This window comes from Gopherus flavomarginatus, chromosome 15, assembly GCF_025201925.1.
Source record: "Gopherus flavomarginatus isolate rGopFla2 chromosome 15, rGopFla2.mat.asm, whole genome shotgun sequence".
NCBI classification, from domain to species: domain Eukaryota; kingdom Metazoa; phylum Chordata; order Testudines; family Testudinidae; genus Gopherus; species Gopherus flavomarginatus.
This window is the reverse complement of record NC_066631.1, coordinates 6,513,050-6,526,959: the sequence shown is the minus strand read 5'-3', so window position 1 is coordinate 6,526,959 and position 13,910 is coordinate 6,513,050. Positions and strand designations below refer to the sequence as shown.

The 13,910-nt window shown below is 47.1% G+C and overlaps 1 protein-coding gene across 5 annotated transcripts in view; it reads left to right on the top strand.

Moving 5' to 3' along the window:
• Positions 1 to 13,910, top strand: part of AIFM3 (apoptosis inducing factor mitochondria associated 3) — a 111,452-nt gene that overhangs the window by 76,465 nt on the left and 21,077 nt on the right. For all 5 annotated transcript variants that reach the window (XM_050923791.1, XM_050923787.1, XM_050923790.1 and 2 more), the window contains 6 exons: positions 1,317 to 1,447; positions 4,561 to 4,676; positions 5,157 to 5,228; positions 6,237 to 6,300; positions 8,175 to 8,251; positions 10,339 to 10,456. In XM_050923791.1, coding sequence (XP_050779748.1) covers positions 1,317 to 1,447; positions 4,561 to 4,676; positions 5,157 to 5,228; positions 6,237 to 6,300; positions 8,175 to 8,251; positions 10,339 to 10,456 — 578 coding nt within the window. The remainder of the gene's footprint in view (positions 1 to 1,316; positions 1,448 to 4,560; positions 4,677 to 5,156; positions 5,229 to 6,236; positions 6,301 to 8,174; positions 8,252 to 10,338; positions 10,457 to 13,910) is intronic.

The window sequence follows — 13,910 nt, the reverse complement described above, 5'->3', positions numbered from 1 at the left end:
AGGCTCTGATCACCCTGGGGCTTACATACCTCCCCTCTATCACACCTCTGTTGCCCTCTGACCCTGCTGCATCCCAGTGCCCAGACTCCCTGTGCAATGCAGGGGGAGAGTTAGAGGCCTAAGAATGGGGTTGGCAGTCCCCAGCAAGTGGAATGGGGAGCCCCCTGAGCTAGCCAATTAGAAATGCAGAGGAGAGGGGCGGGGCCTAAACACATACCTTCGCCTAACTTTGGGCTGGAGGAAAGTGTCTGTCTCCTGTGGGGACTCGCAGCTGTGACCCTTTTCCTGGTGCTAGGTGCCTGAGCAAGAACAGCCCTTTCTCATGGAAAAACCAGAGATAGAGTCAACGGCCCAGTGGTTAGAGCACTCACATGAGTATATGGCAGGAGATCTGTTCTCAGACACTTGATGTGGAACAGGGATTTGAATGTGGGCATCCTACTTCCCAGGGCAGTGCCCAGATCACCAGTATGGGGGCTGTTTTGGGATGTCTCTTTCTCAATTTCTGTTCTGCTGTGTATAAGTAATGACACAGGCATTACTGCAACACTGGGCCCCAGAATCTCGCATTTCTCTAGTTGGTAATTATGATTCCAGCTCTTTTGGTAGTGGAAATCATTTTTAAAACTGGACCCGCTGTCACTGAGGCAGGGTCCCGTGAATGAACTGTTTCATTCATCTCAGCCACGGTCCCTGGGGCAGCTGCAGTAGTGGACATTTTTTTCAAGACGCCACCAGATTCAGCTTTTCTGCTGTACAATTTGTTGTTTTGCTGCAGTGTGGCTCCAATCTCTGCCTCGCACCCCAGCACCATGCCCCTTGTCACTGGCACGGAGGGAGGGAACTGGTTCGGGCCTGGGTTACTGAGCCCCAGGCAGTTTGGAAAGCATAATGAAAACACCCATCTTCAGAAGTAACCTGCTGCCATCTCGCTCCGATAGCAAGGGCAGGTCAAGCTCAATCATGAATACAAATGAATATGTTACATTAAATGGGACAAACATTTATGAGAGAGAGAACCCCTCCTGCTTGAGCTCACCAGCTAATCAGTAACTGCTGGGGATCAGACAACTTCCTCTGTCACCACCTCTGTTATGGAGATTTTACATTTTATTTTAGAGATTGCAACAGCTGGTAGTGGCCAGTGTCAGAGCAGCAGGCTGGAAGATCACTTGCAGTTCTATTAGATAGTGTGGTGGCTTCTTGAGACGCTCTGTGCAGCGCTTGCAGAGACATGTTTAGTAACAGAAAGGATGCAGCTCAGAAAACCACAACTGAAACCTGACACATTCTTTTCCTACATGTGTGTTTTTCAGGCCCAAAGCCCTTAGCTGTAAAGGCAAAGAAGTTGAGAATGTTTTCAACATCCGAACCCCTGAAGATGCCAACCGGGTAGTGAAATTGGCCAGCAGCAAGAATGCAGTTATAGTGGGAGCCTCTTTCCTTGGTGAGATTTGGTCTTGGGCAGATCAGCTCAAGATTCCCATTCAGGGGACCTTTGGGCAGAATTTTCCCTTTGAGATGTTATATTATAGTTTTCTTTATAATTCCCCATTTTCCACATGGGTGGTTAACCATTGGAACAGTTTACCTAGGGAAATTGTGGAGTCTCCGTCCCTTGAAATCTTTAAATCAAGATGTCTCTCTAAAAGATCTGCTCTAGCTCAGTCAGAAGTTATTAAACTGGCTGCAGGAACCACTGGGTGAAATTTGATGTCCTGTTTCATTCATGAGGTCAGACCTTAACATCTGTTAATCATATTTTTGACCTGTGCCTAGCCCTTGAATTTTCTTGTGATCTTTTTGGCCAGTATAATCTATTGTACATATTTAAAAGATGTAGCTGGTTCATGGAGCTAGTGAATTTTCTGGGATGTTTTATTTTTGTATGCAGCCACATGACGTCCTTTAAATGAAAAATTCCCTTCTTATGATTCACTTGTGGCTATTGCCACAATTGTCTACTTGTATTGGTAACATTCCATTCTCTTCAGGTTCTTAGAATACTTCTTGGATACCCACAGACAGAGGGAGTTACTCATTATGAATTAAGATGGATTTCATAAATAACAAAGATTGTCATCTTGACTTCAGACATAATGGTCTTATAAGCAGGGGACTATCGAGTCGGAGTAGGGGATGAGATATTGCCTCTGCACAAAGCGCCAGTGAGACCAGCCCTGAAATACCATGTCCATTTAAAAGGAATGTTAATAACTGGAAAGAGTGCAGAGAAGTACTATGAGAGAGATTCACTGGCTGGAAAACATGCCTTACTGCAAGAGGCTAAAGCAGCTTAAGCTGAGATTTGCAGTGACTTCTGCTCCTAACCTAACTAATGGTGGTATTGCTGAAAATCCCATCCCATCCTTGTCCAAGAGCAGGTTAAGAGGTGAGTTCATCACAGTCTAGAAGTACCTGCATGGAGAGAAGAATTTTGTAATCTAGCCGATAAAGGCATACCAAGATCCAAGGCTGGAATATGAAAGTAGACAAATTCAAATGGGAAATAAACGAAGCTGACCAGTCTATGGACTGCATGCACATATTGGATACTTATTGTTGTTGTCTGAAGTGTTGTCAGATGTTTTGTCAGATGCTACCAGTGTGGTGCTCTGGTCTCTCCTTGTTAGTATCACTTGGCTGCGTGTGTGTGTTCCCTCTTGTGCTCTGCCCCAGCTCTGCAGATAGCTGACACAGCAGACTTGACGAGAACCCCCAATGACCACAGAGTCTAGTAAGGTTTGAAGTCATGTCGGCTAGGTTTATTGCGATCTTGGACACAATGGCAGTTCCCTGTAGGTTTCTTAGCCTAATTCAGGGCATACTACGAGAAAGTGCCCCCTGGCAATGAACTCAGCTCAGTCAGTGGCGGGACTTTCCACTGCCCCCTTGGCTGGACAAAGACACCGCCCCAGGGATGCATTCTTATACACAGGTACAAACAAGTTACACATCACTCCTGATGTATTGAGGTGCAACCCCTCTACGTAGCAAGGTACAACCCCTCTACATAGTAAGGTGCCGCCTCTTACCTTGTACATGTTGGTTTGAACAAAACAACTCTATCCATCATATTACCCTTTTGCCCCTGTCATTGGGATGGGTCAGTCTGTTCCTTGTTATCTGTGTGGAATGTGCAAGTATGTGAATGTTCTGATCTCTAGTGTTCAGTACCTTTTAGGTACATATCTTCTTGCAGCATCAGTCCTTTCCTTGCCAGCTTCTGTGAGCAGGGCCTGCCTCTGGCTCACAGCTTCACTTTGTTTTATGTTAGCAAATTCTTGACCATTACTTTAGTTCAGGCCTCAGACCTCATACCAGGCCTCTGATACCAAGGTTTATATCTTAGGGTCTCCTCTTACTACAATTGTTTCGGTCAGTTTCCTGGTTTCAAGATGTAATCCATCCAGTCAGGAAGCAGAAACTATAACATGCAACCTTGGCAACCAATCACATACTGCAAATAGTCAAAGTGAACAATTCACAAACAACCGATAGGTTGAAAATCTCTTGGCCAGGCTATTTGACAATGCTTCCAAATAACAAACACATTTCCAGACATCGGGATTGGTTCATGATTTTAAAAAAAGCTAAATTCACAATGAATCATACTTGCAATGTATAATTCAGTAAGCTTGACTATGATCCCAGCCACAGAATGTATGTTCCTCCTAGTTCTTCTATTCATAATGTTTTGGTTTTAAATGTGGTAATATTTTTATCAGACCAACTTCTGTAGGTGAGAGAGATGAGTTTCGAGCTCCACAGAGCTCTTCAAGCTTGTGGAGTTCGACAGCTTGTCTATTTCAGCACAGAAGTTGATCCAATAAAAGATGTTACCTGACCCACCTTGTGTCTCTCATATCCTGGGACCAACACGGCTACAGCACCACTGCAAACAGCGATGGTTCTCAGTGACCATTTGCTAAGTATATTACAGTGCATCACTTACTTCAGTCTTCAAAGCCTTTTTGTGGCTTCCTCCTTGTAAGAATTTCACGAAAAAATAATTGGTCTTGTGGTTAAACACAGAAATGATCACTATGAAGCCCTTTGGAGAGTAGAAGGTTTCTGCCCACCCTATGAATACTCTTAGTATCCCAAAATAGCAATTCCAGTTCCCATCACAGGGAATCAGGCTGCTTGAGGCAACCTGAGTCATGCTGAGCCACAATTATCATTATGCATACCAGCAGTAGTCCTCAAATTGCAGTCATACCAGAGACCCCAGTATGGATCAGACCCTGACAGTGCTAGGAGGGAAAGAGTGACGTTACACACGTATAACAAAAAGATGGTCCCTGCCCCCTAGCGCTTACAATAGACTGAGAGAGAGGCTTGCTAGGAAAATGTTCTTCATACCATCTGCAGTGTATCCTCGTGCTGAGCCCAAAGGCAGCTGCTCATGCCATGGCAGCTGTTCCCAGCCCTGAAAGGGCGAATTGAAAGTTCTCACATCTCTAGCTGCCACCTGACAGCTCTTGAATTCAGCTCCAGAGACCTCACTGCAGTGCAGGGGGTGGCATGCGCTGTCTCTGACCTGCTTCTGTTCCCCAGGGATGGAGGTGGCAGCCTACCTGACAGAGAAGGCCCATTCCGTGTCTGTGGTTGAGCTGGAAGAAGTGCCTTTCAAGAAGTTCTTTGGGGAAAAGGTTGGCCAAGCTCTCATGAAGGTGATTATGACTTACCAGTCTTTCAGAGGATTATTTTGGATCAGACAAGGGGGTCAGTGACCCTGATTCCTGCTGTGCAGAGGACGGTTGCGTGCGTCTTACCTCCCTGCTGGCACTATCAGTTAATGGCATCATTGTGTTCGGTTTATTTGATGTGTTAAATGTGCATGCATTGTTCTGAAGCTATAAAGTGCTGCACGGTGGTTGACACCTAAAAGAAAACATTGGCCATGTCCTCCCATTGGCCTAATTGCAATATGCTCAAGTATTGTGTGTTCCTACACTGCAAAATTATGACACCCCACTGAGCAGGCGAGATGCAGAGATGCTCAGAGAGCCCGTTTCCAGTGCACCCTCAAGCCGAGTTGAGAGCTATAACTCAAGAGGGAGGGAATGGGATTGTGGAGGAAAAGTCAGAGAAGCCAGAAGCGGATGGCAGCTCCAGAGCATAAGGACTTTTGTCTCTCTCTCGTTGCACAGATGTTTGAAAACAACAGGGTGAAGTTCTACATGCAAACTGAAGTGTCTGAGCTGCGGGAGCAGGAGGGCAAGGTACAGTGGCTGGTGCTCCTCAGGAGCTGAGCGTTGCGGGGCTGAGGGAAGGGGATGGTGAGCCAGACTGTGCCTGACCTATGCATGAGTGTGTGGAAGGGCAGGGAGAGTGTGAGGAGCTCAAAGGAGTGCAGGAACCATTCCCAACCTTCAGCCCTAGGGACACCTATCACTCCAAAGTGGGTAGAGAGAGCTGAGGAGGAGGCCAGGCCATGCCCCCCATCTCCACCTCCTCCCAGCACAGTCTGCAGAGTAAACTGGGTTCAAATTAAATATAGGGGTCATTACCAGCCTCTAGTAATTATGGGCTGAGGGATTCTCCTGTTTTTGGTGATTCCACACTGTACACTGCTGGGACAGGGCTTATCCTGTGACATCACTCAGAGGGCCCAAATGCCCGTTTTGCAGTCACGGTGCCTAGTCCATCCATTAATGAAATGCTGCATGAGAAAAGTCAAGCACAGAGAAATTAGCAATGCCAGAATTCAAGTCACCCATGCAATCCTAATTTGGCCCCCTTTGTGTGCATGTCTGGAGGTCTGTCTGTCAGAGGTGGGTTCGTTGCATTGCTGGTTCATTGCTTCTTCTCGTTTCTGTTCCATTAAACTCAAATTCTCTCATCATGCCCACCAGCACGTCTCTGAGGGCAACACACATCTCAGCCCACTGGATTCTATTGTGGAGAGATTTCCATGATAGGGGCCTGGACAGCAATTAGGATCTAGGATGGTTGATGAACACCAGCCAAAGAGGAGGTTGGTGCGTCATATATCACGCATTACCACTTTCATAACAGACCGAAAAACCTGCACAGCTACAGGGTTTGCATTAGGGAGCCAAGACCCAAGAGTGAGAATCCTGCAGGATGATCTCTTCATTGAAGCAGAATTACAATTGAGTCATTTTCTCTTATTTCATGAACTAGAGTGAGATTCAAACTCAGCTGGGTACTGCTAGGGGTTTTTTTGTCCTTAAAGTAATCGCGATTTTCATCTGTGTCTCTTAAAGCTTAAGGAAGTTGTCCTGAAGAATGGGAAAGTCCTCCGTGCGGATGTCTGTGTCATCGGCATAGGTAAATGAACCCTGATGTGCAAAGCTTCAATGTTTGGCAACAGTATGGCTTCTGCTTCCGCAAACAGAGGGGAGAGCTTGTTAGCTTAATCTGGTAGGGACCTCTTTGGTCATTGAGTCCAGCCCTCTGCAACCCATCAAATCCACCATCAACACCCGAACAAGGGGAACCTTTCCAGCTGTTGGTTAATTAATCCATGCCAAAGAGATGTGAATATAACAGTGAGATATAGTATCTGAGCCGAAGTCCCTTGTCAGAACTGTGGTTAGGTAATAGATGTGGTCATAAAACTTCCTGTTTCCCTCAACATTTTTCATTTGATTTTTGTTTTCCAGGAAAAAAATCATTTAATTTCAAATTGATCTTTTTGTTTTGATTCGTTTTTTTCTTTATTACCTGATGTGGTAGAATGGATGACATGTCGAGTGTTTTTTTTTTCCTTTTTCTTCTCTATAACTTTCCAAAACATCTCCAACATTAGAAGAGTCACCAGGTGACAGAGTCCATTTTTCCTTTTGCTGCCTGTTGACTTCTCCAAAATTGGCAAAGTTTTGAAAAGTGAGAATGAAAAAAAGGAAAATAGAAAAAAAAAAGGAAGGAAGAAAAGAAGAGGGAAAACTATCTGTAATGCAGAGAAACAGAGGAGAGCACACTTTGAATATGGTTGTGCTCATTTTAATGAGAGTTTGATGCTTAGATACCATCACTTTTTGAAATATATGTGATAGAGAAACAGACTAAAACTATTCTCAAGCATTGATAAGCCTCACCCAATTCAATGCCTATTGATCACACCCTTGTGAATTTTAGACTTGAAGTGCATTAAAACATAGTAATATTCCTTGTGTAGTATGTGGAATCCTATACATCTGTGGTTCTCAAACTTTTCCATAAGAAGATCCCCTGACCGCTGTTCAAGGACTCCCACAAAACCCCTCTCTTGTTTAAGCAGGCAGTAACTATTGACATAATGAACTTGTGTGTTGTTTTGTACAGATTAGGCAGTCTACACAGCCTCGCTTTTATTTCCCATCTTTTATTTGCATTTTGTATTGATATTTTAAAAAGCTACAACCAAAAACATTTTCAGATTAAAAATCATGGCCATTGCTTCGGGCGCTCTATTTATGGCCATGCTTCGGGTTCAGGGCGCTATGCCGCCTCCTTGTGCTCTCCTCCTGGACAAAGCCTCAGTCCTGCAGCGCACTCAATGCAGGTGACCCCTCTGCCCATGTGGAACTCATTGCAGGAGGGGGACTTGAACGTAGAAACCAGGCAAAGGTTAGAGGAGCAGGGATACAGTCTACATAGGTGGGTGGCGATCAGCATGTTAGCTCCACTTTCCGAAGGAGATCGTTCTGCTATTTTTTAAAATGTGTATATAGAGTGGGGATGGAGTGAGTTAACTGGAGCACAGGAGTCTGGAAAGGAAGGGCAGTACTACAGAGGACGGCAAACAGGGAGAGGAGGAGTGCTCTCCATGTGCCATCTGATAAGAACAGAGTTACCTGGTTTCCAAATGCATCTGCACATGTTGTGTGTATTCTAATCAGTTTATCCCTAGGTCGGTGCATTTCCACTGTTACTTTAGCTTCTGCCAAATCCTCCCCATCCACTGAACTTGGCCAACAAGGCTCTGAAGCCCCCTGTCAATCATTCATTCACTGCCCACTGTGGTACCCAGCACAGCTGCATTCGTGAGACCCAACAGAAGCTGTTAACTGAGCAGCACCTGATATCATGGAACTGAACACTGGCAGGAGAGCGATTGCTGGAGTTAGCAGGTCCTTTCTCGCTCTGACATCTGTTTCCATGAGAGAGACAGTGTCTGGGAGTCAGACCCACTCACACAGTGTCCTTTGCCTTTCTGGCAGGTGCAAGTCCAGCAACAGGATTTCTGAAGCAAAGCGGCATTAACATTGATTCCAAAGGCTTCATTGTCGTTAACAAGGTAAACACCGTCAACGCACGGACAGTTGCAAGGCCCTACGCAGGCGAGATGGTAGGTGTGGAGTCAGCCATATAACAGAGGAGTGGGAGCAAGTCCACAGTTAAGGTTCTAGTGCAATTGCTGTTTAGAGCCAAATTTTCAAAGTCATCTGCCTACGCAGGTGTATTTTAGAGTATCTAGAAAATTGCTGTGGCTCACTAAGGACGTGGTTAGACTATGCGGGATAAATATGGGGTCATTTAGCCAAAGGATTCTTGAGATATAGGTAGCCCCAAAGTGAGTGGTTTAAGATTAATAGATTCTTATGAATATTGACTCACAATAAAATCGCGCGAGACAATGCGATTTTGGCCCCTGCTGTGGACTGTCCCATGAGGATGTGAAAAGCTTCAGACATCAAATGATTCTGAGGAAGCAAAACGAAAAAACAATAGAGAGAGCGCTCCCACCCCTGCCCACAAATTCCTGTAGTGTATCCACAGTTGCACTAAACTACACACTCGGTAACAAAGAGGTCTACTCACAGAACTTACGCTAACTGCTGTTAATGTTTCTGTGCCATGCAGAACCCTCACTGTGTTACTGTGGCTGACTCTAATGTACCCATTTCACAGAGCCAGGATAGGACCCAGCTCCTCTAAGGTATTTAGACCCCTAATTCCCATCCAGTTCAATGGGAAATGCCTTTGAGGACCTGGGTCCCTATCTCTCCTATGACCAAGCCAACTCTCATCCACTTCGCCACATAGTCTTCAGGAAGCAGCTTGCCAGATCAGATGCACGTGTAACTCACACTAACAGTATGACTCTGCAGCGGTCACCCTCTAGAAGTTATACCACGGATCAAGGTTTATGACTGTACTGCTCATTGTGTGTTACATGATGTCGTTTTTTAGCTCAAGTGTCAGGGGTTTGTGCTTCTACAGCTGGAGGTTCTGGGTTCTGTCATCACAGACAACCCTCACAGAAGCATGTCTGTCTGAAGGATGCTCGCATGAACAGGAAGACACGCCTAGAATCTTGATGCCTAGTGTCCTGCTGCTCTCTCAAATACTGTGTAACCTAGTAACAACATGTGATTGTGACTCCCTACATGGTCCACACAGAGAACAGTAGCATGGTTTATACACTCCCCTCCCCCGCTCCCAAGAACCTCCCTCCATTGTCCTGTAGGTGAAGTGAAAAAGGTCTGTGCTGTGAAGATGAAGGTTGGGGGGGTCACATCTAGTTAATGACCCATGCGAGGGTAAAAATACATCTTTATGTATAAACGTTCACCATCAGCAGGTACAGTGGAATGGGACAAGCTGACTGTCTCCGGGAAGGTACTGATATTAGGACTGTTTATATGGCATGGTATGGTTTTGCAAGACATCTCGTAGTGCTGACACTAGAGATTATGGGGGAGGCTGGGTTCCAGATGCCCGGGGCTTGCTATCCTTTCATCCAGTGGGACCTATGTGGGTATAGCTGGCAAAGGAGAAGTGGGAGTAATGCATTGGGGTGTAGATGGGGAAGCAACTTCTTTTCTCTCTCTCATCCCTTCCCTTCTCCTCTAGTGCTTGGATTCTTTTTGCCTGATTTGGCGAAGTGTTATAACCATGGTGAAGCAGTGCTGCTGCTGACCCTGCACTTGTAATGCCGATTGCGGCGTAATCACCAGTGGTGCTTGTGGTTAGATGTTCGGCTGCGTGTGTTCCCTCTGTGCGCTTCCCCAGTTCTGCGCAGACAGCTGGCACAGCAGACCTCGAGCGAACTGCCTAATGACCACAAAATCCGTTAAGGTGCAAAGGCCCTTGGTCAGGTTTATTGTCAAAGAAGCATGGTCCTAGCTCTCCGGATCAGTGTCTACAATTCTACTAGCACATGTGTGCCAACGACAATGGATGCAGCTCAGTGTATGGTGGGACTTTCCATTTCCCGCTAGATTGGCCTGCCTCTTGCTCACAACTTAACTTTGCTTTATATCAGCAAAGTTTTGACTACTTTAGCCCAGGCCTCAGGCCTCCTACCAGGCCTTGATGCATGGGCTTATGTTCCAAGCCCTCTTTCTACTACAGTGCTAACGGCCCCTTGCTTCTTTTCAGATGATGCAGACCAACATCCCAGGAGTTTTTGCGGCTGGTGATGCTGTCACCTTTCCACTGGCCTTGCGTAACAACAAGAAGGTGAACATCCCTCACTGGCAGATGGCACATGTGCATGGTGGGTGTATTTCAGTCTCTTCACGTTAGGGCTCCTGAACTACTTAGGGACAAACCTGTCTTGAAGATGTGCAGGAAGTCAGCCAGCCAGACCCGGCTAGATAGAGAGACAGTAAGGAATAGGCAGCAGGGGAATGGGGATTTATTATTCACCATTCACTTGACTGTTCAATATTATCCCTCCCATTTCAGTGCTTGTAAATCCGACTAGGTGCCCTAGTCCTTAGCTGTGCAAGCCAGGGATTTTTCTGTAATGTCTTTAGCTTCCTGCCATAGTACAATCCTTCCTGGAGCGCCCTCCTGCAGCAGACTGTGGCATGACAGGCACACCTGCCTCAGGTTCCTTCCTTAAGAGTCCCCCGTAACTTCACACAACCTTTCTTGCCTCAATAATAACCCTCCTTGGGGCCAGTTTCTTAGCCAAACATAATGCAAATCAGACAGCATCCCTCACTGCCCTGGCCCGCTCACTGTTCCAGGGTCCAACTCTCCAGTGTGGAGATGTCGGCAGATCAGTCCCTCTGCTGCCTCCGGCCCTGGCTCGGGGAAGCCAGACTTCAAACCCTTCTTGCTGCTCTCCTGCCTTCGGCCTTTGCCCAGGAGCCACCTTCTGCTTCCTCCAGGCCTCTGGTCTCTGGCAGCTCTCAACTATTTTTTTACTGAGTGAGTCTGGCAGCCCTGACTCACCAGGTCTCTCTGCCCCCTGATCCTGTCATAACTCTGGGTGCTGCCCCACCTTCTGCTGGCCAAACTAGGAGCAACTGTACAGACACAGGGGAGCTGGGCCTGCTTCATTTAAAGGGGCCAGTCATCCTGTGACATATGTTCGTCCTGCTGACATCTCCATATTGGACAGCTGGCACTCCTGCCTCAGTTTCCTCCCTTCAGAGTCCCCGGTAACTACATATCAGCTTTCTTGCCTCAATAATACCCCTCTGTGGGCCCAGTTTATTATCAAAACATAGTGCAAATCAGTCCATAATCGAAAGTCCCCAACACAGTTCATATCACTGCAGTGCATGTAGTCCTTAAAACCCTCTCTTTCCAGCAGGAACCTCACCCCGCAAGCCTCTCTGCTGGGACTGCATCCTCATACTGCAGTGTCTTCCACTACATCTCGGGTCTTGTCAGTCCTCTTCCAGCCCTCTGCCAGGACAGCCACCCTAGCCCTTCCCGACGGAGTGTAACCCTGCTCTTCTCAATGGCTGGGAAACCCACAGCCCTTTTGCCGGGAGATCATCCTCTCCAGGGGAGCATCCCTCACTCCCCCAGCCCTCTCGCTGTTCCCTGGGTCCAGCTCTCCAGCATGTCAGCTGCAAGCCCTTCTACTGCCACCCTGCCTCCAGCCCTCATCCACCTTCAGCTTTCCGGCTTAGAGCCAGCAGGCTCCTCTCCCTGCTGCTGCCGCTCCTCTTCCTGCCTTCTGCCCTCTCCAGCCCTGGCTCAGGGAGATCAGCCAACACAACCCGCTTGCATCGCTCCTGCCTTCAGCCTTCTCCCAGGAAATATCTTCTGCTTCCTACAAGGACCTCCTGTAGTCTCTTGGTTACCAGTAGCTCTCACCTGCCTTCTTCCGAATGAAGCTGGTAACTCCAACTCACCAGATCGGTCTCCCCACTAGGGCCCTGCTGCCTGGCTCGTTCACAGCCCTAGGAACTGCCTCACCTTTTTAAATGGCCAAACTGGCACAAGAGCATTGGACCTGCTTCATTTAAAGGCGTCAGCAGCCCTGTGACACTTCCCTTATCAATTTTGTACACTTCATAGCCTCTAACTGATACTGATTTCCTTCTATTTCCCTTTTCTTCCATTAGTTATGTGTTTCTTTTTTATTTCTAATGCTGCCTTCACTTCACCACTGAACCAGGATGGGGTTTTAGCCCAAGTTGTCATCTAACCCGTGTGTGGAGTCCTGGCTTTTTGGCCCTCTAATAAACTCCTATTTTTCATTCACATTTTTCTGTCTCAACTTTTCCTCTTATTCAGTTTGGTTCATAATTGTTCCCAGTGTTGGGAAATGAGCGATTTTCAAGCACCAAATCTAGGTCATTCTGACTGCGACTGACTTCTCTTTGCCCATATTGAACATAATCAAATGTGGCCTCGAACACTACTAGAATTCCTCTTCTTCCTGATGTATTTAAAAATACCTTTATTGTCCATAACCTATTGGTCGTAGGCATCTGGCTTCTCTCAGTGTCCAACAGTTTACCCAGAAAAAAGGAAAACCCCCTAGGCAAGTTGAAGGACTCAGTCATCCCCCGACTTGCACTCTAGCCTTTTTTTCCTTTTGCATCAGCCTTTTTCTCCGCCCCCCACTCTCATGCCTCCCTTCCTGGCACTGCCAGTCTGCCAGCCAGGTGCCCCAGTGGTCAGTTTTTGGACTTCTATCACCCAGGTTACCCTTCCTTTTGAATGCAAGACTCAGGTTAGCATCGTTCTAAACATGCTTCAAGGCTTTGAATATCATTACATGACATAAAGAAGCATCGGCACCGAAAACATGCTCTCCTTTACCTACAGCTACGCCGTTCTCAGTCTATGATGCCCTGAATCACCACAGCGCCAGTACAGATTCTGGGGGGGGGGCACTGATACTTTGCCCCATAAAGGTCTCTGCTCTTGAGAAGTGTTTTATCCATTGTCCCTCCTCTCTCCCTCTCTCCTTGTTCTTTGTTCGAGATCTGTGAAATGTGCCAGGCGCCATTCTGCCCTATCATGGTGGGAGAACACAGAAAGGGGTAAGGGTGAGACTGGTAGTGAAGGTTAAGATTCTGTCACTGTTATTTTTAGTAAAAGTCACAAACAGGTCGCAGGCAATAAACAAAAATGCATGGAAGCCTGTGACTTTTACTAAAAATAATGGGGGCAGGGGTGTTGACGGGGAGCTGACTGATGCCCAAGCAAGGGCTGAGGCGGAGGAGGAAGAGAGCCTGAGGTCTGTTGCAGGAGGGAGGGGGAAGTCCAGCACCTGCCGCTGCCGACAGCTCCAGATCCCTCTGCCACAGCCCCAGCGGCTCAGAGCTCTGGGGTCCCACCATCCGCGGTGGCTCCAGGTCCCCCTGAGGAAGCTGAGAGCTCTGCTCCCCCCCTAGCAGCAAGAACTCTGGCCCTGCTATTGAAGCAGGAGGTCTCTGAAAGTCACGGAATCCGTGACCTCCGTGACATAATCTTATCCTTCCTGGTAGCCAAACTTCTCGGGGGTGGGAGGGTGCAGATTAACAAAAGCCACCAACCTTCCTTTGAAGGCAGGTAGCTGAGGAGCTTCACCATGACCTTGCTAGCATTGTGGTTCATGAAACTTCTACTGTCCTCTCTCTGCTTCGTTGTCTGATGGGCATTTTTTAATCCAAGGTGAAAGTTCTTAGGCTCCACTTAAACTGTGATTAGAGCAATTGGTAGCAAAAGGCTTTAAACCATCCCAAAGTCCTGGGCGCAATCCAAGTACTCTGGGC